Source organism: Myodes glareolus, chromosome 25 (genome assembly GCF_982192425.1).
Source record: "Myodes glareolus chromosome 25, mMyoGla1.1, whole genome shotgun sequence".
NCBI classification, from domain to species: Eukaryota; Metazoa; Chordata; class Mammalia; order Rodentia; family Cricetidae; genus Myodes; species Myodes glareolus.
The window spans coordinates 21,247,437-21,272,592 of NC_142050.1; the positions used below are offsets into that span (position 1 = coordinate 21,247,437).

The following is a 25,156-nucleotide window of genomic DNA, read 5'->3' on the forward strand; positions in this document are numbered from 1 at the left end:
GCCTCCTATTCATCAAGGGGCATTTTAAGTGGAGAACAAATACAGAAGCTTACGAAGCTGCGGATATCCACATACGACTGGAAAAGTGGTTCATGTAGCATTACCTGGGTGGGGGTCTGTGTAATCCACAGTGTATCCTTCAAGTTGCATTAATTCCTGTGGCTCAGACTTCTTTTCTCTGTAACTGCACATAGCGAAGGTGTACTGGCTAACCTGCTCAGTGGAAGCAGAAAGGTGGGGAGAGAGAAAATAAATTGTTTTCAGTTAAAAAAAAAGAAAATAATAATAATCAAATTTAACTTTTAGGTTTTTTTTTTTACCCCAGACTTCTCTCCAAGCAGAAATATGTAATTTGCATGTAAATTATTCTATATTAACATTCCTTGACACCCAGCTCTGAGTCTGAAACACCTTTTGTAGGTCAGCTGGCAGTTAGAGCTCACATGATGAGGATGGTGACCTAGTGTTTCCCTGCCAGGTATATTTACGTAGGAGATGGAAAACCAGCCAGCCAGACATGATACTACTCTACAATCATTTTTTCCGTATATTCACAAATCTGTACACAATTCTTTTTGGTCCCTAACCAAGAATGAACAGCATACAGATCTCTAGCATGCTACAGTTACATAGGCGCTATGTATCACATCTGTCTTAGTAAGAGAACTCTCAAACATTATCTTGTTTTATCCTAATCTGGACTTGATTACAGCAAACTGATTACTCCTAATCCACTATCAACTCCAGAGTTCATCCTTATCTGTATTTCCACTTCATTCTGGTGCTACTATTATGTTAGCATTTAGTAACAGAATACTTCACTGTTAAAATATATAATCATATACATTAAATATCAATTTATATTTTATTAATATTACATTTCTTTAATACTAATGTATTTTCTGTTTATTTGTTTTATTGTTGTCCACTGCTTCTTGAATCTCATTTCATCACTTTGAATTTAGTTCCTTCCTTTAATAGAAGCTTTATGTTCTTATCCATAAATGACAGTCTGCTTTCTACTCTGGCAATCCCATCAGCATTTTGAAGGTGATATTCCATTTTTAAAGGGTTACGTGTCCACGCTGAAAACTTTGGCAAAACTTCAATTGTCTTCTCCTTATACTCAACCCTCCTCCTTTGTGGCTGTTCTTAAATGTTCTCTCCATCTTTGGTGCTGTCATGATGCTCAGTTGGTAATGCTCTTGGCATCAAGCCTAACATGACTTGAGTGACCCCTAAGACTCACACAGTCCTAGAGAGCAGACTCATACAGGCTGTCCCTTATTTCTATGCAGACTCAGTGACACCCATACACATACGTATGCAAATAGACAGACAATGTAACAAAAAGGTTGTTTTCCTCTCCACTCACTATAGTTTCCCTTCATTCTTCAGGAGTGACAAGCATATCATAGTTAGGATCCTGTGTGTCTTCTCTTGGATAATTTCTGGCAATATCAATTTTAGATCTGATCATTTCTAAACATTGATTTTGTCCCATTTTTGTTCTATTTTTCTTCCTTTCAATTACATAGAAAGTATACTGGAGCTTACATTCTTTCCTATATACCCTTTAACCATTATGTATTTCCTTTTTCTCCATCTGTCCATGTTGGGTTGTAATTAATTTCTTTAGAGTCTAAATAACATTCTGTAAATAGCTGCATTTGTGATCTTTATTGTAGTTTATTTTAATTTTTATTATAGATTCCTTCAATTTACTGTTTAACCTCCTCTTCTCAGGGTCCGTATTTTTAAGCTATTAAGTTCCACCTTTGGAAAGTGCCTGATTTAAATACCTTGTTTGGTTTCCACAGTGTGATGATCTGTTCTTACGCTGTGGGTTCTTTTATTAAGTTTGTGAGATGGTTCAGAAATAAAAACAGCTTAAATAAAACTGTTCTATAGTTTATGTATGTGATAGTTTAATGGCTGAAGTCCTTAAGGATAAAAACAATCAGTTCAGTTTCATAATGTTAGATCATTAGCTATTATTCAATATAACTTTCTCTGTGGATATTCTATGAGGCCTGAGTAAATAACTGATATCTCCATGTTCTTTTTATTTTTATCATTTTCATTTTGATTTATTATGTATCCAATACAATGTGCTGCCTCCACGGCATGCCAGAAGAGGGCAACAGATCTCACTGTAGATGGTTGTGAGTCACCATGTGGTTGCTGGGAATTGAACTCAGGACCTCTGGAAGAACAGTCAGTGTCCTTAACCTCTGAGCCATCTCTCTAGCCCCTCTTCATGTTCTTTATTCTAGACGTCCCAGGGTTAAGACCAGGCCAGAAGTATTTTATATAATTTTTTCATTTATTTTATTTTTAGTTATATGCCGCCCTCCCCTCGCTCTTTCTCTCTCTCTTTGTATGACTGTATGTGAGTTATATGTACATAACATGAATGCAGGTGCCTGTGGCAGCCAGGAGGTAAGGAGCGTTCCATGGAGCTGGAGTTATAGGTGACTGTGAGTCACCTGACTCAGGCGCTGGGAGACGAGAACCTGGGCCCTCTGCAGTGAAATATGAGCTTTTCAAACCCGAGCCAGCTCTTCACAGCCTCTGCATTTCTTACCTTTGGTATTTCATTTATATTTAATAAAACAAAGACATTGACTGTAAGTTAGTAAAAATTTTGAAGGAAAATTTTTGTACACATTTAGATACTAAGTACAAACTCAAGTATATAAGGCTGGGGTAGATTATTTTCTTTGTCCATCATTTCATTGGATTTTTTTCTAATTTACTTATGATCTATATTTTAAATTCTGTCTCTGGGTATATCTCAATTATGACTTCCACTGATTAGACAATAAATATCATGCATACCAGCTTAATCCCACACTCTAGCTGCCACAGTCGTCAGAGACCTAATTCATATGGAAGCTTACATATTGTGTTTTTGATCTCTGGCCCCTTTTCTTGTAATTTAGCTTAGCATATAAGAAGATGTATAATATATACAATCCAGTACTTCCAGGTGTTGAACAAGAAAATATTTATCTCCTAGAACTGGAGACTGAACCCAGGGTCTTCAATATGTTAGGCACACATTCTGCCACCGGGTTTCACTCTAACCCTTGTTTCTATGACAAAAGATCATAACATAGCCTGGTAGTGAATTTAATAATCCTCCTGCTTCAGCCTCCCCAGTTATTGAATAATAGGAATGTGCCATGTTCATCTCAAAAAAGAACTGTCAGTATTACAACTAGACCACACTACCAAATTAAATACCTTAGCCAGGACTGTAATTACCCCCACCCCATTGACTTGCTAATTAAGAGATCTAATTTCTGTCCTTGAGATTTGAACCTAAGAGACATCAAATGCCAACTTGACATTGCAGACATAAAAGCAATTACAATGCTGGGTCCAGCATATAAAACAGAGCAAAATGTGTCCAACTTGTCTTAGGGGTAAGTTATTGTAATTAGATGGTAAGGGCTTTGGCAATCGATGCTTTCACAATAAACTAGTAACAAAACAAAAGATTAGTTTGAGCATATAATTAATAAGCCTTGAATCTCCATCTCTTATGTGGGAGACTTTAAAACTATAATAAGAGGAGTTCCCTGGCACATCACTGCCGTAATAATCCGAAACCTGCTGAGAGAGAGATGAAGAACACAGGAGGGTCTGACTTCTCTACACAGCTGGCAAATACCTCCAGCAGTTACGAACAGAATATCACTGGGTGAAGTACTCCAGACACACTATTCATCTTGCCCACTTCAATCATTCCTTCACCCGAACTCCCATGTAGGAGAACATTAACTTTATCTTAAAAAATTCTTTCTATTTCTCAATCTAAACCCCTTACATTTCCCCCTAAGATCTTTAATACAGGTCTCCATTGCTTTTCTAACTGGATGACCTTGCCTTTTGTTTCCTTCTCAACGACACAACTTCTCCAGACTGTGCATAGTCCAACGTCAGAAGTGTGCAGCTGACATCTCTGCCTATGTCTACATGGAAGTTATATTTAATTTAAATTAGAAAAATGTTCTAGTCTACCATATTTGAAAGTGCAATACTTCAGAGAGTATAAACTATAATTTTTATCTTGTTCTAAAAACAAGTAGCACAAATAGTTCTTCCAACCATATGGCATTAACTTCTTCCCCTCCTGTCTTCCGTCTAACTTCTTCCATGTCCTCCTTAGTCCTTCTAAAATCCATAGCATCTTATTCTTTATTATTATTGTTTCACATTCTCCCACAATGTATAAAAACAACCTGTTAACTTTGTTCAGTATTATACATACATGTATAATACTATACATATAGACATAGATGGTTGGCTATCTAACCAATCAGGGCTTGTTCCTGGAGAAGACAAACTCTCCCTCTCAGTAACCATTAATTGCTTTAGCTGTTCACCTATGGGGAGAACCTTTTGAGAATTGCCCAACCCAGATTGGCATGCCCATTGGTGTTGCCATTTTTTAGGTCTTGGTTAAGTAAGTTTCTCAGCTAAGCTGTACCATTTTCAAAAGCTAGCACTATGAAGATTTAGGAAACAAACTCAGATTTAGGAGACAGAATAAAACCCCAACTTGGAAAACAGCTAGCTAATGTGTGATTACTAACACAACAAAACAAATGTGTGTTAAACTGCTCCTAACTGTTAAGCTTTCTCTTCAACCCTGAAAAGATATTTTTAATGTCTTAAAAACATATGTATTCTATGAGAAATAAACCATTTCTATAAAATTTACCATGTAGAAAAAAAGAAAAATTCAAAACATTGGAAGGCAGTGTGAACTAAAAATAGGGTAGAAAAGGATAGTATGTTTAATTATAAAGGACTATAATATATAGAAAAATATACTCTATTGAGTCTGACATATACATTTTCTCTTGTAGTAAAATTGGAGCTATTAGTATTACACATTTATTTTTATGGTCATGCTATCTTAACATTCTACTGAGCCAATAATCAGCAAAAATTAATCCAATGAATAAAAAGTTATCTTAGCATTGAAGACTTAACACATTTTGATGATATAGTAAGAATTTGAAGAGAATACGCTTGCAACTCAGATATTAGGATATTCTGAGGATTTGTAGCTCACCAAATATGAAAGAGTTGATCTGAGAGCTAGAATTTATTGAAAAAAATATAGTAATTTTCTAAAACAATATGTATACCTATAATTCATACTCTTGTGAGGGTGCGGTAGGAGAATTATGAGTTCTAGGCCAACTTGAACAAAACAGTAAGACATTTGCTCAATAAAACACAACAATGCAAAAACAAAATAGGAATATGCTGTAACATAGTAGTTCTAAGAAATGTTTGACGAAGTCATTATGTAAGACAGCCCCGGACTACTATCAAAGACGAACAAGAGTACTGAAGAGAAAAGTGAATTAAGTAATAAGTCAAGGTTACTGATCTCTTTATTATTCATTTCTTCTCAAGTATGTATGTAATTCCAATATCCAGAGGGCTAAAGTACAGGATTGCCTGAGTTACAGATTAAGATCTAGTCTTAAAATCAATTAAAGCCAAATACCGTCACTTCCATCACCAACAAATATGTCCCTCACCCCATGAAAAAGACAATGAAGTAACTTTGGGTAGTGAATTCTTCAGCAGAAAACAAAGAATAGTAATAAAAGGTAGAGGATTAGGTGCTATGAACTCACAGGGATTGGATGCTATGAACACAGAGGGTTGGATGCTGTGAACACACAGGGATTGGGTGCTGTGAACACACAGGGATTGGATGCTGTGAACACACAGGGATTGGGTGCTGTGAACACACAGGGACTGGATGCTGTGAACACACAGGGATTGGATGCTGTGAACACACAGGGTTGGATGCTGTGAACACACAGGGATTGGATGTTGTGAACACACAGGGATTGGATGCTGTGAACACACAGGGATTGGATGCTGTGAACACACAAGGATTGGATGCTGTGAACACACAGGGATTGGATGCTGTGAACACACAGGGTTGGATGCTGTGAACACACCAGGGATTGTTGACTCTCCTCTGCTTCTGCCTCCTTACTTGTTACTTCTCTTCTCTATTTTGGTCTTTCCCCCATTTTTGGGCTGATTCTGACCCTATCATTATGGGTAAAGCAAGAGCATATGACTTTGGTGTTGAGGATGTTAACTGAAAGTCCTTACAAATGAATAATGTATTGACAGAGACATGAAAAAGTGGCCATGCACCAAAATGCAGTTTTAAATACTATGTTGCTCTATTTCTAGTAAAATTATTCTGAGTAATTGTACTATAAATTATAAGACATTGTCTTATTACAAATCAAAACATTGTTCCTCCAAAGAATTTTTACAAATATTGTAGATATGTTTATATTGTTATCTGTTAAAGTATATAGACTTGATATACATAAACCGCCAAAAGAGTGAAAATTTTGTCATTTAAGAACTAGATCTTAAAAACTGTCAGTAGGTATCTAAAGGGGGAAAAAAAAACCAACCAGTGATGCTGTTTATTCTTTATGTAAATTGGAAAATAGTCCCAGGTCCTGTTGACATTTATGTTAAAAATTTCATTTCTAGCTGGATTCAAATAATAAATCACTCTTTACCAGCAGGTCATACAAAGTCTCAAGTACCAATCAAAGAATCTTTAAAGAAACTAAAAGCATAAAACAAACTACAACTTTAGAGGAATGAGTCCATTTCTAGAACATGGTCACAAAATGATGAAATCTTAAAAGGCTTGCTTAATTTATGTTTTACCTAAACATCTCAAAAACTACCCAATAGATGCAAAATCCCTTCTAGTCACCGGGCCCGCAGGTACGAGGAAGAGTACAGATGGGAGAGTAACAGAATACCACCGGTGAACAGAGTTGTCACTAACAGTGCGGAAACCTGACCCACGGAACAACTGAGAGCCTGCAATTAGCCTTCGGGAAGATCCCGGCTTTAGCAGTAACGAACCTGCTAGTAGTAGACTCTGAGTCACAATTTACTTCTTTGGTTCAATAATGGGATGCACACTTCTCAATCCATTTGCTTACTCTAGAATTCCAAGAGCTCCGACTTTACCGGTTAATTTTACAAGGTCATGCTATGTCACATACATAAGGCCGAGTCAAGAGGCCATCTATCGTGGGCATTCAGGTGGTAACACTATGGAGCTACTGTTTACCAATGAGGGCCCAGAACACGTGGGACTCTGCTGAAAGGTCATCTGCAGGAGCCAGAGGTTGCCCTGCTCCATTCTCAGCCGGAAGCAACCCAACAGCATCTACTTGCTCTGCACTGTAGCAATGAGGCAGGGAATTATTTACACAGAAACATGGAAGTCTGAACCACTCTGGTCAAGTATTTGTTTTTCTCATAAGCTTCCTGGTGTATTACTGGACAAAGCTTACCTAATTTACTATATTAAAATAGAAAAAATCCTGCAGCAATCATAAACATTTAATATTCTTTACTCAGTCCACTTGTAATAACTCCAAAAACAATAGATTTGTTGGGAATTGGGAGAGATAGACAGACTTTAATCTGAGGACAGCATTAAGTCTGGTTTTAGCATCATTACTTTTGACAGGGCACTTTAAACTGATGGTTGTGGCCCCACATGGTATTCATGTCTGGGATAGGAAACCTCCTATTTTGTTCTTAATTGCCAACCTGCTTGCCACCTGCCCATATGCACACATGTAGGTGCTAACGAAGAGATTTGAGAGACCACAGCATCTAGGTTTATATGTGTATTTCTACTGTAGGGATCGTGTTAACGGCTGGCAGCTTAGCAACTGCCACCATCTCATTTCAGTAAGATTAAGGCTTTTAAAATCCTTAGCTGGATATATTCTTGGCAGAGGGCAAAGGTGCTCCAGGAGTTATTTAAAAAAATAAAAAAAACAGAGCTTAATTTAATCAAGGAAAATGAATGTATCTTCAAGATACTGACAGATTTGAGTTGAATATATATTATTATTATCTGTCTTGGCCAAATGGCATAGAGAGATCTAACAATCATGTGTAAATTCCTTAAAAAAAAAATAGAAGGGCAGTCTTGTTGCCCAAATGCTCAGTGTGATCTGCATATACTCACTTACTTAACAAATATTTAGTCTCTTTCTACCTATGTTTGATTGAGTGCTAAGTAGATACTCTAGAAAAGGTAAACATTAAAAATTAAATGAACCCATAAAATATTTTAACTGGAGACAAATGTTCCAGAAAAATTAAAACAGAGAGCTGTGACAGAGAGTTGTTGGGATTTTAAATTGCGTGAGTGGATAAGACACATTTGAATAGGCAACATTTGAAGTGAAAACTAAATTAGTTGGTAAAGAGAACAAGCCCGGGGGAAGAGAAACCAAGTGCATTATGTTTGCAGGGAGGTATAGGAGTGGTAAAACCATCTGAGGGAAAGCAGCGGACTTACTCTAAAGTTGCATAGGCACAGAAATCCCACAAAACTCATACTTTTAGGTAGCACTGGAAAGGGAACTGGAGACACGGAAGATGCCAAGCCTTTGGTTCCACAGCAGTGATGCTGGATTTTAGAATGGTAGGTGCTGATTCGTGATTGGAAGCTAAGGACCAGAAGGATCTTTGTTAGGCCATGGAAATTTATTATTCTAAGAGCCATGGGAGTCACTAGAAGGATTTAGGCAGAAGGGTGTCTTTTTAAAAATTTTCTAATAAGGCTAATTTTTTTAATACCCTAGAGTAAAAGTTTTGATTATAAGCACTCAATAGTATAAAAAGTACAAAACAGATCTGTAGATTTCTAATATATTAATACAAAGTACATCACTACATAGAGTACATCCCTGAGACAGAGTGTAGAGGGGGAGAAGACAGTGGTTGAGGTCTAGTAGTAAATACATAAACACAAAATGGAGATGATCTATCAAAGTATATTCTACCACCCACACTGCAGTCATAATGTACAAAAAATTCCCATGTCAAAATAACATAGGAGAATAGTAATGGCTGGACTCTGTGCCACTCAAGGGCTGTGGAGAATCAACCCATTCACTGAGCAGTCTGTGTATGTGGTGGTTTGTACTAGGTAGGTTTTTCCCAAAAGGAAGAAACATACAATGTGTCTTAATGTGAGTTATGTGTCAAAAGGTTATTTAGGTACCATGAAGAAAAGGTTATAAAGAAAATGGGGACATGGAAGAGAAAGAGCAGGATGCTACTGTTGGGGCCCATTGCAGGTGATGGTGGTCTCAGCTAGTCTGGCGACAGAGCAGATGAATGTAAATAGACGTAAGTGGAACACTAGTTTTCATAATAAAAGAAGCAATACTTTATCATTGACATGGAAGTAAGAAAAAGAGAGGGATCAAAGACAGTCCCTATAACATTTCAGGGTATATCCTACAAACGTTTATGGCCACTGTAACTTTTTTTAGATATTCTTCGGAAAGTTCTAATTATCAAATATGAAAGTTAGTTTGAAAATAAACTCACAATATTATTTTCCCCTGATATTTTGATCAAAATAAACTCCATAACAAATAATTCTTTTTTTATTCAATAATGAAAATGTATGTTTTGAAATATTGAGATTAAAATAAGGGCAACTTAACAAAATGTTTGACTGTAAAAAAAGTGACAAGAAAAATAATAGTCAACATTTGGAAGGTCATTCAAAAATCATGAGTTCTTTAAATGCTTATAGTTATATTTAGCATTATAAGTATTGAGTCCTTAGACACAGAGTATTTTCACACACATACACATACACACATAAAAGATAATATATGAGAATTATATTTTTACTTTATAACTGCCTAGTCTTCAGCCCCATCAAAGACATGAGAAAAAAAATATTATCCGAGTAAGCAGGAAGTGCATAGCAAGTTACTTTAAAAAATATGAGAAATGACAGAAACAGCTGTCTGTCTGGACAGTTCCCAACAGTACCCAACATTGGGGCATTCATCTTTGCCATATAGGTCTAGAATATCTGACAGACATTTTTCAGAAGCAGGAAATTTTGAGGGACATCCTACCCTGTCTTGGCATTTTGATAGTCACTTTCCTTTGTGTTCTTCTTGTCCAGTTTGAACAGCATACTGTCAGCAATTGAGGCAAGGGCAGTTTCTTGCCCACATGGAGGGCTTTTGCCACAAAGAAAGTAAACTCCATATGGAGATTCTTCAATGCCCACCATCCCATTTTTGAAGTAGATTGGTGCCTCCAGGAGCAAATGTGTCTCATATCAAGAAAAATTCAAGTTATTAAAATATTTTAAGTGTCATTTTCTGTATGTTTTGAAGTGTTTGAAGATTACCTATCTATCTAAAATATATCTCTGTATGCGCTTGAAAACATAACCAACATAACTATAAGTTTGATAGTTATGGGTGACTATTAACCTATATTTCTTAATTAGGTTAAATACTTCGTAAAGGTAACTTTCAAGGATTAGAAATTTACATTATATTGTTAAATGAACTGCATAGGTACAATAACTTAAAATTAGAAACAAATGTACAGTGTGTTATAACAAAAATAACCTTAAATTTGTATTAATATACAAAAATCCATATAAATATAAAATATTAAGGATTAGTATTTGCCTATTTGTTTAAAAGTAGATTCAATAATTTACTCTTTTATCCTGCCACTTCTATCCTCCCTTTTTTTCAAAATGGGAACTCTGAATTTAATCTCTTTTGTTCAGTCTTTTTTTCCAACTATATCCAATATCAGCTTGTAACCAAGCCCCCTATATGATGGCAAACATCCACGACAAAGTGAAAGACCAAAAACCATCCACTCAACCTCTTGCAAGTGTGGGTATTGTGTTATTAAAATTACTTCCTGAAGTCTGGGAGCAATGGCATTTCTAGGGGTCCCTGAGGAAACAGAAGCAATGGTCAGTTTGCAGAAGGGTTACCCTATATCATTTGTTCCCAGTCTCTGAGTAATGGGAAAATGTAGGGCTTATCTGAAGTCCTGGCTGGAGTAGTGTATGAGGGTGCACCATCTCAGTTAGTTACTTGGGAATTGTCTTGAGCAGTTTGTAGTCCAAATCCAATCTTTGGGTGATGGTTATTAGTTTAGTAGCATTAGGACAATCTAGGTGGAATCATTGTTGTAGGGCCCCACCATCCTTTTGGCGACCATACAGGTTGATGTTAGGAGTTTACTGTACTCTGTGGAGAGTTTAAACATATTAAATGTCATAGGTTGTAAATCTTGGGGAGATTAAAGGACCATGATCTACTAAATATATCTAGGATACATAGGCTAGGTAATATTTACACTTCTGGGGTCTTTGAAGGAGTTAATGATTAAGTAATTAGACTTAAAGTTTTCCTTAGTTATAATAAAAGGCATATTAGGTCTAAAACTTTAGGCTCACAAAGTTAGATAGATAACAGAATATTTTCTCTTATTTTGCCAAATATAAGTGGACTGTATATTGTAAGTATCATTCTTATTTAATAACTGTTTTGTTGTACATAATTTTACTATGTTAAAGTTAAAACTTTTAATTAGACATAAGGGGGAAATGCTATGAAATAATCCTTTTGTACACTGTGAAGATTTGTCATTTGGACTGGTTTAATAAAAACCTGACTGGCTGGTAGCAAGACAGGAAGTATAGGTATGACAGCCAGACAGAGAGGAGGCTGGGAAGAAAGAGGGCAGAGTAGGAGGAGTCACCAGCAAGACACAGAGAGGAAACAGGAGGTGCAAGATGAAAGAGAGGTAATGCCACATGGCAGAATATAGATTCATAGAAATGGGTTGATTTAAGTTGTAAGAGCTAGTTAGTAATAAGCCTGAACTATCGGTTGAGCATTTATAATTATTATAAGACTCCATGTTGGTCATTTGGGAACTGACCGGTGGTTCAGAGAAAAACTCTGCCTACAAGGTCTTTCATTTTCTACCACAAAAACCTTGTGTTCGTATATTAAGTATGCCCAACTTAAATAGTTAGCAACAGAGCCACCATCCTGATCATTGTTGATGTGACAGCCATGCCTTTATGACTTCAAACTGTCTTGTTGTATAAGCAATCAAATGCTACTCTAAACTCAAACTGCAACCACCTTCATGTTCTATGTGCATTAGTGTCATCTCAAATGCCTGTGAGGAGTTAATTTCAGTAGGTCCTCCAAATATGCTGAGTCCTTCAAAAATCATTAGGCAAAGAGAGCCACTTATTTAGGTTTAAATAGAATATCAACATGTTCCTGAGAAGCGGTACTTCTCATGTGCTTTCGGCATGTTCTGATCATTGCCTGTTTACATCCTGTGCCAACTCAGCTGATATGTAATTAACATTATGTCTTGAGAGCCTGCTGTTGTTTGCAGCAACTTCAAGTCATGATTCTGACACATCGACAACAAGCAGTGAACACTTGACACGGGGCCAGCACAACAGCCTACTTCAGTTTCCAGTGACGTCACACAGTCAGTCATTTTCCTAACCCCGGGTCTCTTCAGGCTACCACACTACGGTTACTTCTTTGATGCAGCAACACTGTTTTGTACCTCATGGCACTAATAGTCCCCAGTGATTTTTAAGATCTCTGTTTATCTTCAGATGAACGGTGGTTGTATGCATTAATTTAATCACAGCCATATGGAACAGGAAATATGAGTTTTGCCTCTACTGTCTAACGGAACAGGATTTGGTTGACTTCATCTCATGCTAGACTAATCCTTAGAACATTACCTAATGCCCCTATACACACTTTATCTTATCTGTCCTGTGAGGGAAATAGTAACACATTCTCTGGCAGGCTTATTCTAAAGAGAAAAGAAGATCATACATTAAAAGTGTATTAGGCAAATGTGTGCCATTGGGTAATCACTTAGTAACAATCAGATTAAACACATAAAAGATATGTTAATGTGTAAGTGCCTCAGGAGAAATTGAAGTTATCATAGAAATATACAATGTCTTGTATATACAGCTATTTGAATAGATGTTAGAAAATTGTAGGACAAATAATTCCACTTATTAAAATAAAAAAACTGTTTCAAATCAATGATGATTTACATCCTGAAGCAGAGTACCTGAAGAAAAATTGTTTCAAAGAAATTCAATTCTTATTATAATATGAGTTACAATATAATATCAGAAGTAGTTTATATCAGTCATGCTTTACTAAATCATAATAAATGTTAAGACATTGGAGAAACACAAAAATATGTAAGAAAATTTAATTTTGGTAAGATTTCAAATATTTTCTTTGTAATTGTTCTTTTAATTTAACATGAACAAAAATTTACCTTCATTTTTAAAATTCAGTCTCTTAGTTATTAAAATGGATTTTTTACTGAAAATATACCAGTGTTAGAATATAAATGGGATTGCAACCTAAGTAGTAAGCTAAACAAATACCCAACATTAACAGATAATTTGCTTTCTGATTTTCTAACTCTAATTTAAATTGACATTTTTGCCTCCAATTTTCATGTTTGTATGAGTCTTTGAAAAAGTCTTTTCACCTCAGTGGCTCCTCAAGTGTTCACTTGGAACAATGACTTTTCAGCTGGCCAAACCTGACTCTCAATCAATTTTTATGAGGACAAATTCTTGGGCTGATGGCCGGGTCTCCAGCTATATCACTCACACAATCCACACTCGCACGTGGTGATGAGATTCACATTATCACTAGAGCACCATTGTGCCGATGGCAGCAGCAGAAACAGCAGGGTATACTGTCCTCCCTATGAAAAGCGACTCCTTCACCTTTCAATAATGCAGACTGCAGGTATGGACCTACAAGCTGTGTGCAGATAGAATGAGAGATGTCTTTAAAAACACTAATAAAAACTACCCAGTTCCTCCCAATGGGTCATTCTCATCGAATCTCCATACATATCCATCTTGATTTTGAAGTGAGAGCATTCAATTTGTCTTCCCATTACATTTGGAATTGGAAGGAAGATTCAATTGTGTTTCAAACTTCAAAAAGTTATTGGAGAACTGGCATATATATTTCAACACACAACACATTTAGGCATCGGATTCTCTCAGTGTGTCTATCTATCTATCTATCTATCTATCTATCTATCTATCTATCTATCATCTATCTATCTATCTATCTATCTATCTATCTATCTTCCATCTGATATATCACAAATATAATAAATTCTAATTCAAGCTTGGCAGATTTTTTCTTAAATTTATATTAAGGAGCATGTGAGTTTAACAACTATTTTGATTCAAGTTGAATTTTATCTTTTAAAATAAAATACATATTTGAATTATCTGGAAAAGTTAATGTCCCACAAAAACATACTGCTTTATAATTTTGAAATGTTTCTATTCCTTCTTATATTCCTAAATTCTCTAATAAGTGATATTCAAAGTGTATACATTTGTGTTAAAATTTTTGTCTCATGTGACTATTTACTAGAAAATAAGATAGAAAGCAAATGATGATCTTAAGCCTTCCCAGGATTCAAAGCATTAGGTCAGCCTTTAACTTTTCAAAGCCAATCTCTCGTTGCTTAATTTTCATATTGAACCAATAGATACATTGGAGACTTTTAGGCACTGCCTTAACAAATGCAACCTGCTCACCCTCTAAAGCACACTTTCATGTTTCTCACACACATTTCCATCAGAGAAACAAGAGCCGGCTTAGTTTGTACAAAAGTACCTTATCCCCCAAATCATCAATTGAGATTAAGGAATTATCTGAGATTCTCTACAGATTCATGAAACATAACTAAAAAAGCAGCTTTGTTCCCATGAAAACTCAGTACAATCTTCCAAAAGACATGGCAAAGATGAATCACACTGATAAGCATGTCCAATTAGGTGCAGAGGAGACATCTATGATTGGAATAAGATTAACATATCCAGAAAGATTTATATTCAGATTTATTCACAAGCATATTTAGAATTCTGTGCCACTGTAAACTTGAAAACTGCAGAAGATGGTCTGGGGGGGGGGGGAGGGAAGAATAGACTACTGAGAACCGTGAGCAGAAAACCCTTCCACAAAGCAATTAACTGTCCTTTGGATCAAAAGATTGTGTGTGTGTGTGTGTGTGTGTGCGCGCATGCGTGTACATGCGCTGTATAAATGTGCACACACACATGCATAACTTTTATTATTACTGTAAGCCATACAAGAAAAGCTTACACTTTAGCTAAGAATAGAATGGACTGGTGATCTGCCTTGTAGACACAACTACTTTTGACTGAATTTTAATACTTTTCATGGAGACACCATGCTACCAGGGAACATCAATAAACTATATTTTCCCCCAGGAACTGATGGATGACTATATTGCTAAAAAACAGCAAATAATATTTTTCCTCCATTGGCATGTCCCCATATCATTCTGATCTATCCCAGTTAAGCTTGGCTAATGTGGTAGCAATCAATGGGATTTTACAGGCTATTCTGTGTTAGGATTCCAAGAGTGATTCTCTTTTCAGATATTTCCACTGAGAATAAAATAGTGTGAATTTATTCTGGAATGGAATGACTATTTTGAAATCTATTCTTTAATGTAACTAGAATTTAATGATTATATTCTATGAACAAAGGCTACTTATGATTTTGAAAGGTAAAATGAGCACATATACCAATAATGCATATTCAGAATGCAATTACTAGCAGTGGACTATTTGATTTATAAGCACATTTATATGAACACACACAGACATATTCAAAGAAAAAGAGAGAGTTGGTGGACCACAATTTATATGCACACTACCTGGAAGATGCAGTTTTTTTTCAAGGAGTGTCTTAGCATCCTTTAGGTCCTTTTAGGAAGCCTTGATTGCCAACACAATTTCTATAATATTATTTTCTTGTTGCCTTTTCCACACAGACTTCACAGTGGCCCTTTGCAATGCTATTGAATTTGATACCATAACTAGTTGAACACAGAAGCTGACAAAGAAAATCAGTTGCATTCTAATATACCAGACAACAAAGAAATGCACAGAACAGGACATTCGTCATTTCATTATAAGTTGCTTGACTTGATGTTTGAAATAAAAATATAAAAATACTGACATACAACGAATTCATTACTTGTCTATTTTCACATGAACTACTTAAAAAATTCTCAGTTTAATTTCAAATACAGGAATTATTATGATATAAGAGATATGACATGAACAGGGAACAGTGTGAGTCCCTGTCAGAATGCAATTACTTAACAGCAAAATAAATGACTGACCTGAACAAGAACAAAGTAACGCTTTTTCCATCTTTTCCAAACCTTCTGTCCAAGGGCATACAGGTACCTGGTAAGAAAAACAAAAGAGTACATGAATAATGGTGCCGTTCCACATAGCCACAGGTCTTCCCTGGGTATTTAGGAGACCAGCCTGCTAAAGGCAAAGTTTAGTTTCTCTGAAATCGGAGGCAACAAGCAGCTTCTGTGTTACTAGATGACTGCACTGGTTCTCCATGCCTGAAAGGAAATTGATTTATGTGGCTTACAATTTGTCAGTCCTTACAGCAAATTGAACGAAGTGGGAGTTAGAGAGGATAATCAAAGAACCAGTTGGAATTTTATTTTCACACATCTTTCTTAGGCGATACAGAGGCTCTGAGCGAAGGAACTTGTACTGAGTTCTTCAGCGCTCAGCTGACTGGTGCTGATGAGCGTGACCTGAGAAGGAGGTAAATACAGAACCAAGAATCCAGGGTGAAAGGTCATTGTCCAGCTGGGTGACCTCGCAATATGCCTGCACCAATATCCATTCCCCTTTCTTTGCCTATTAGAGGACAACACTGGGTATCCTGATTGCCAAGTGCTTTGGCAGCTCTGTCATTTTGAGATTTATGTGGCTGATGTAAGTTTTTCACTGAACTTTATTTTTCACTATGTAACTCAGCAAATAAAAAAGGTGACATAATTTAGTTTAACACCATTTCAGTTTAACTTTGCATGGTGTCTGTAATCTGAACTGAAATGATTAACCTGGACATTCATTTGGAGAGAAACCCTTTGTTGTATGTGTTCATATGTGTATGCAAGTGAATGTCCATGCTCTTGTGTGTGCATGTTCATGTGGAGTTCAGAGGTTGTTCCCAGGAGCTATTCCTTCTTGGTTTTTTTTTTTTTTTGAGTCAGGGTCTCTCGCTAGCCTGATGCTTGTTAAGTAGGCTAGGCAGGCTGGTCAATGAGCTCAAGGGAATCTACCGGTCTCTGCCTTCTCAATTCTGGAATTAAAATCATGTGAAATTATGCTTAGCTTCTTTACATGGGTTCTAGCCACTTTACCACTGAGCGATTTCCCCAGCCCTGAGAATAGAACTTCTGTTCTTACCAATATAAAGGTTATTCAAATGAACTTAATGTGTGTACAGTGCTAAGTAATACAGAATGACACCTCTAAGAGTTTGAGGGCTCAGAGGACTGACCTCTCACAATTTCACACTAGAAATTTTAGCTTCTGTCTTACAACTCACTTTTATAAAACAAAGCAAACATATCTTCTTTCTTTCTTAAAAATTACTAATTTGAGATGCTTGGGAATGTATAGTGGATATATGGACATTGTCTTTAATACCAGGGGTAGTATTAACAGGAAACCTTTCTTCTGAGAAATAGCAAGGCAAGATGCAGAAACGCCTAACTTTTTATTATGGAGTTACTCAGGTCCCACATGACGTTGTATGTTTACAAGGGCACATGGGGTACTACAATCTGCATTTCTGAAAATTGGTAACGAATGTTCAAGGGTAAGGGAATTTACTAAATTTACCAAACGCTAACATGGTATATTCATAGAAAGAAATAATGTCTTGTCGCTGAAATTATGACTTTGATAAACTTAATAAAATGCAGGAAAAATTTACAAAATATCATATGAAAGGGTCAGGGTTCATATTATTTCCATATTTCCATACTTAATGATTTGGAATTTCTAAGAACAAACATGAAGTAAGTATTCTAAATATTAATAGCAAAATTAGGATAAAGAACTAAGGAGTTATTAAAGTTCAAAACAACTGGGTTCTTGCATTGGAAGTATCACTCAAATGACCCAATCAATTATTCATTTGCTTAGACACATCAGCTAAGTGTGGGGAGTTCCTCTCTGGCAATCATAATGTACCCAAAGCCACTGTCTGGTTTTGTGGATGCAACGTGGACTCATTTAAACATTGGTGAAGATGTTGGCTCTTCTTCTTCTCGCCTGTTCACTGTTTCTTTCCAAGGTCCCCTAAACGCCCTTTCTTTTCGCCTCTAATTTCTCTTGTGGTTGTGGTTATAGGTGTTCAGCTGCTCTCTTTCTGTCTTTTCTATATAATTTCCCTCTCCTGAAATGCACACACCCATGTTCCTATGACAGGGTTAACAACAGCGACCTAAGGAGCTCGCTACTGTGGACGTGACGGATGCTCTCTATAAAAGGGCACTAGCAGAATGTTCACTTAATAGCTGCTCAGGAGCCACAGAGGGCACTGGAATAACCTCTGCCTGTGACCACAGCCTGCTTCTCAGCTCTCTCAAAGCATCTCACTTTGCAGTGTGCTGGGCAGATGGGTCACACACAAGTGAGAGTGATCCACGAACCATCATTACCACATGCAAATTAGTTACGAGTGTTCTAAGCGTGTAGGTTATCTGCAAGGAGTACTAGCCAGATGAACATCATTCAAAAGGATGCGCCAATGAATTTAGAATAACAACCTCTAGTGTCTCTACAAATGGACAGTAGAGGGATATGTGTACGGTGTGTGGGAATAAATACATTTGGAGAATAGTGGATGGTTTATAAGGAAGAAGAATGAAAGAAAAATTGGTACTGGAAGCAGGATATCTGGAAGTAGGATCTTGAGATGGGTGAGCTATTGCACTATGAGAAAGAATTTGTTTGAATACACATGAATGACAATTGTCCAAATACATCCAGAAATGAACTGGTCGTAAGAATTTTATGGGCTCTACACATAAAAATGAAATGGCAGTCAACGAAAGGTTATCAAAAAGGAAGCATTGTAAACACTATGTGAAAAACACACACTATTTATTCCTTGTAAAAATTTTATCAGAGTGGTGTTGGCACACACCTTTAAGCCCAGCACTTTAAAGGCGAAGGCAGCTGGATCTCTGTGAGTTCAAGGCCAGCCTGGTCTACAGAGTGAATTCCATGACAGCAAATGTTACACAGAGGAACCATGTGTGGAAAAATATTCATCTTGGTCAAATACAATTTTTACCTAAAAACAGAAGTGGAATCTACAAGAAAACATATACACACTGAAAAAGAAACGTTGAAGTTTACATGGGCCTTGTTCTCACCATAAGTATGAGCTTCGTGATTGAGTCCCAAGGTCTAGCTGCCTTCCTCTATAGGAACCAATTCTTTTCATAAGGAGAGCATTTAAATTTAGTGAATGCATGAAGAAAAATGGTTTGCCAATGTTGTTTTAAAATGAAAACTTTAAACTCACATGGTAAGAAACGATTAGGCTACCATTAAAAGAAATGCTAAAAATAATAATTAAAAATAATGCTCTTGTAGTCACTACTACAATCAACTTGTGGAATGCCAGGTTTCTGCACATCATGCACAGTCTTTTCCTTCTATATGTAGATATATACATATCTACATATATATGTTCTGTGTATGATTCTGCATCTGACCTCACTGTCCATTCTGTTTTCTACAATGTCGTTGGGATTATATAGCACACAGCATCTTGGGTCTGAGCTCCTTCTTTGAGAACAATACTTCTGGGATTCATCCTTCACATTATGTGCTCCAGAGTCTGTGCCCATTAATTGCTAAGCAGCACATTCCACTGTACAAATGTATTCCCATGTTGGCACGTGTGTGAGTTGTTGCCACACCTTTGCTTATGAAAAACTGAGTTCCCACGAACATTTGTGTGTAAGCCTTTAGTGTTTTCATGCTTTTCTCTCATTCGAGCGTTTAGAAAGTAGATTGCTGTATCATGTTAAAAGTGTGTGTTTAACTGTGTCTGAAACTGCCAGGCTGTTTTTCCAAAGTGATGGTGGTTTGCTGCATTACCTCTGGAAGTGCGTGAGAGTGCATCTTGCTTTTGTAATGAAAAAAAAAATCGCTGTTAAGAAGTACTCTGGGTATGTGGTCATTCTGACTCCACAGCTGTTTCTCATATGATTAAATTGAATACTTTGAACAAAGGCAAGGGCCTTTATCTCTGTCTTGAGTATAGTGGAGAACTCCTCAAACACTTTCCCTCTTAAATGAGTTCTTCAGTTTTCAAGACCCTTGCAATGTTTAAAATTCAGAAGCGTTTAAATTCATTACAGATGGGTGTTAGGATTATTGGGAAGGGTTGAAAGAGAGAGGACCGAAGAAAATGAGCACACATTATTATTATATAAATACCAGGCAGTCCACTGATCAGAACACATCTTCCAAAAATTAAAACATATTCTCTCTCAACTCATCTGAAGACCTAGTGTGGCTACTGAATCACAAACCTGACAAACTTACTCATTTTTTGAAATGTTCAATGCGAGGTTGCACATTATTTCTCTTATGGTATCTACATCCCAGAATTTTTTTTTAATTTTAGAAAAATATGAAAATCTACTCTGAAATTATGTTTCACTAGTTAACATGTTGTTATTTCATTCATATTAATGTTGGGATACTCATTAATTACTAAAAAAATGAGTTATTCTCTCTAGAGAGACTATACAATATTTATACTAATTTTTAGAGAACTTGTATAAAATAAATGACTTCGAATAGTGATAAAAGACAATTCCACATCTCTTTAACAATTTAGAAAGGGCCTCAGGACATCTTAGGGCCACTAATAAAAACACTAATTATAATTACCTAATGATCAACAAAAAATTTAGCTATTTAACTTTTTGGTATAAAATGGCAATATCATTAGGCATACCCTTAAAAGCTATTTACTTGTTATTTGTGTTTTAAAACAGTATTATATTTTAGAAGTCACGCTTACGTTTCCTCTTGCCATTTAAATTCTGAACAAAGTGGTGCCTCATTGATTTCTAAAATAGGGTTCTACCAAACAAAGGTGGGGTATGGTGGGGTTATAAGTAGAATTATTCCTCATCTTAGATGGGACAGAACTTGCTTAGAGCCCTAAGGATCTGCTGCTAGGTTGTCTCTGATGCTGGCCTCTTTCTTAGCATTTTGAAACTTGCCAAGTCATTGCTGGCTTTCTTTTGATTGCATGATCAACTCAATAATAAAGTTGTTGTTAAAGAGTAGGAAAATGAGATCTGCTAAATGAATGCATGTTTTTACCTTGGTGGCAATTTATAATGTTGCTCAATAAACAAGTGTCACCAAGCATGGCACAAGCATCCTCTGATGAACACTGTAGATTTTTTTTCTACTTTGTTTTTAAAAGGAGAGCAGATGCATTTATTTATATTGTTGGGGGGGCTCACATTACTTATTTTCAACACCTATAGAATTTGCCCATAAACAAAACATTTTAAAAATCTTTAAAAAAATTTTCAATGAAACACAAATAAAAGTCGTTTCCATGCTCCATTCTCTACTTCCCTCAGAATACGGTCTTAGGAAAAAGGTTCCTTAGCTAGAGTCACATTTGGTCCAAGAATTATTGAAGGGAGTTCAAGGGAGATACTGTACTGCACATCTTCTTACACACTGCCAGTACTGATAGCAAAATACGCAGCTTCCCCCAGCTGAAATGTTTCCAGAGCACCACAGGGCTCGAGTACCAGAGTATTCTGAATTATCTGGAACTAACTGCTCGGATACTATTTAAAAGTATTTGCTTCCATCAATACACCCAACTTAAGAGTTAAGAAGTTGTTCTCTTTGAATAAAAATTTATCTGCTTAATTTTAAAATCTTCTCTTCTTACACTGGATTAGGTAACAAAGAAATAAGCAGTTCTGACACAATGCTGGAGTTTAAAAAGAGGTGACAGCCTAAGTCCTTGGATACTGGGTTTCAGAAGTCAGTCCAAACACTGCGAAGGTCTTAAAGTCCTACTGTTTCAGCCAGGGAGGGTTTTGTTGGAAAGTATGATTTTTTTTTCTCCCCAAAGAAACATTAATCACTGTAAAGAGGCAAGACAAAAAACTACCTAAATTATTCCTGTGTCCTGGCCTATGATGTTTACTTTTATGTACACAACAACCCCATGGGGGTCATATGGTATCTTCAAGTATCAGAGACATAGGAAGCCAGACTCCAAGAGTTTTCAGTCTATATTTAAAATATGCTGATAGGGGAAATTTAAAAAGAAAATTAAATGCAATGGTATTTGCCTACTTGATCTTTCTCTTGCTCTCCATTCTCTCTCTCTTTCTCCTCATCTCTCTCTAATGGTCAACCCTAAAGACACAAAAGCTTCTACCCATAAGGTATACAGCATATTTTCAGCCGTTTTTAGTCAACAGTTTCACCTTGTCACTAGGGTATCTCATTTAAAAATGCACAACCTCTTTGGAAGCAACAGTGTTCTTAAAAAAATCTGTTAACAAATCAGGATGAAAGATGTACCATGGCTACTTGTCAAGGTTTTCCTTTAGGAATCCACCTAGTCTTTCCAAAATCTCTCAGAAGGTTCTAGGGCAACAGGAATAAACAATTCTTTAGACTTATGGTGATCATTAACTGTAGATATTCTAGTACCAAAATGATACAATAGCAGATTTACATAATAATGTAAAGTTTAGTAGAAAGTAAACTTTAAACTAGACAAACATTGGTATAACTGCTAAGATTGCTTTTTTTCTGTCATCATTGTCACTTACAAAAGTATTTAAAATGCTGTTATGGGCAATATTTCTTTGAATACACACTTAAAAGATAAATTAAAATACAACATTCTGGGAATTATCTTTCTTTAAGCCAGTACCCTCATAGGTACATTTTACTAATAAAGTAGATATGTCCTTTAAATACAATATATTCCATGCTGATACACACACACACACACACACACACACACACACACAATCAAAAGAGTTAATGAAATTTGAAGAATTGTTTTTCTAGTCAGTCTTAAAAATTGAGATTAAACCCATCCTCTCACACAATATGAACTGTAGCATGTATTTTCCTAGTCTTTTTTCCTAGTAAAGTTGTAGCTAATACTGTACATGCCATGTTTGGGACAGGAAATGGTTATAAGGAAAAAAAAGGTCCCATTTAACCAAACACTTCAAAAACATTTTATACAATCTCTCTAACTTGAAGATTATTCAAAGAATGCTTCCAACACAAAAATTCTCCAAACATTTTACTAAATATTGTAGTTTAGTTTCAATTAGAATGGTGGCATACAATTCTAATAGAAAAGAGAATACGACAATTTATTTGCATAGAGTCCATGCTGTGAGAGTTCATAGTTTACTTTACAAGGAAAAATCATCACTAATGAATATTTGAAAAACATAATTGTATACAGAAGATGGGAATTATTCAGTGCTTTGGGAATAAAAAGGACTATTACTTTAGGTGGATCACTTATGAGTCCCGGTTTCTATTCAAAGAAATAGAACAATCAATCTACATGTTGAATAATAAAGGCTTTTCTTCTCCCAGGCTGCATTTTTCAAGGAAAAATACAGAAAGAAAAAAATCAATATATAGAGTACTTTAGTCCTGGAAAGGGCTTTCTTAAAGGGAAACCTCAGTCAAGGTTGAAAGAGCAATTAATGCAGGCTCAAAGAGCTGGGCCATTCTGATAGAGTTCAGTTAACATGTGGCAGAAGTAATCACCCACTTGTGAAAATGATTTTCGGTTCATTCTCAAACACCTTTCAGACACTCATGATCCCATTTAACTGACAACAATACAGGCTATCTGTGGGCACCATTGCATTGGATGTGAAAACCAAGAGGGACCAAATGGCCTCAGGCATTTTCAGTCACCCAGCACCGCAATCTCTGCTGCTTGCATAAAAGGAATCTTCCTTTCACTACATTCTTGCTTTTATTTAACTCCACAAGATTAAGCCTTTACCTTTCCTTTTTTGCTCTTTTTTCCTTTTTTTTTCTTTTTTTGGTTTTGTTTTTCGCTGAAGACGAGAAAAGAAACGGAATCACGACAACACTGTGACCTGAGCATTAGGAAACCCAGAAATAAATACTTTCTAGTTGGTTTTTATACATCCTGTACTTGGACAGGAAAGAATACAAAAGAATGGGTCTTCACCACACAAAGTACCTGATAGTTGGACAGAAGTTAAGGCCAAGAAAATCTGATAACTCTTAACGTTGAATAAAATGTTAGGCTTCCATGATGTGGAAACAGGAGACACAGCGACAGGCTTGAAGGACAGATCCCCTCATTCTACTTTGGGAATACTCTAGATAGAATCAAGAGTTCAAAGCTATTGCATCTCTTTGTAAGAGTTTTACCTTCTTAAATATAACCTTAGCTGGCACTAGCATTTTAAGAGCTGAATGTGGAAAAGGACCTTTATGAATCCAAACACGAGGCAAACAATCTCAATCAAATTGTTTAGAAAAATCTTCCTCATTATGGAATGTCGCAGATATAATGTAAAGGGTTGAGGCTATGGGCAATCCTAGCCTTCCCTACCTAAGCCAAGAAAACATGTCTACACCATCAGGAAGCATCATGGATCTGAAAAATTAGAATGTCCCTGGGGCCCAGCTTGACATCTTCCAGAGGGAACAACATTCTGTAGCACATGGCAAAAAGGATCGCAGACACCTGAGACATCAGAGAAATGATTTACTGTTATGCACTACTAAGGGTAACTTCTCTTTAGGGCACAATATCCCCTTAAAGAAAAATGATCAGACATGGCTGAGCATTATATACAATATAGGTCATCAACCTTTTAGGTTTCCATTTCTATAAATGGAGCTGCTGATTTGCCCTCTTCATACATAGAAGTTTAAGTGAAATAGATACATGAATTGCTCATTTTCACAATCATCCTTTAGCAATAAAATCAACAAGAACACAGCCCAAGATTCAGAGTGTCCCACAGAGTACACACTGGATCACTGCATTATAGGAAGCATTATAAAAAGGAAGAGGTTTAATGGGCAAATAAAAATGATACTGAGTTTTAGAAAACTGAACACTTTCAGTGAGACATGGAAAAGGGGTTGGGAGACAAGAGTATGCACTGTGTCTGAGAATCTCAGTGTCAAAAAATTCTAGAAAAAGATTCTGTTGGAGCCCTGCTCTCTAATGCAGTCTTGTGTGAATAAGCTGGACAATAACCA

General features: G+C 36.3%; 1 protein-coding gene across 9 annotated transcripts in view; it reads right to left on the reverse strand.

Moving 5' to 3' along the window:
• Cadps2 (calcium dependent secretion activator 2) overlaps nt 1–25,156 on the reverse strand; it is a 535,973-nt gene that overhangs the window by 166,973 nt on the left and 343,844 nt on the right. For all 9 annotated transcript variants that reach the window (XM_085683581.2, XM_048450971.3, XM_048450976.3 and 6 more), the window contains exons 9-10: nt 16,156–16,222; nt 105–213 (exon numbers count right to left, since the gene is read on the reverse strand). In XM_085683581.2, coding sequence (XP_085539707.2) covers nt 105–213; nt 16,156–16,222 — 176 coding nt within the window. The remainder of the gene's footprint in view (nt 1–104; nt 214–16,155; nt 16,223–25,156) is intronic.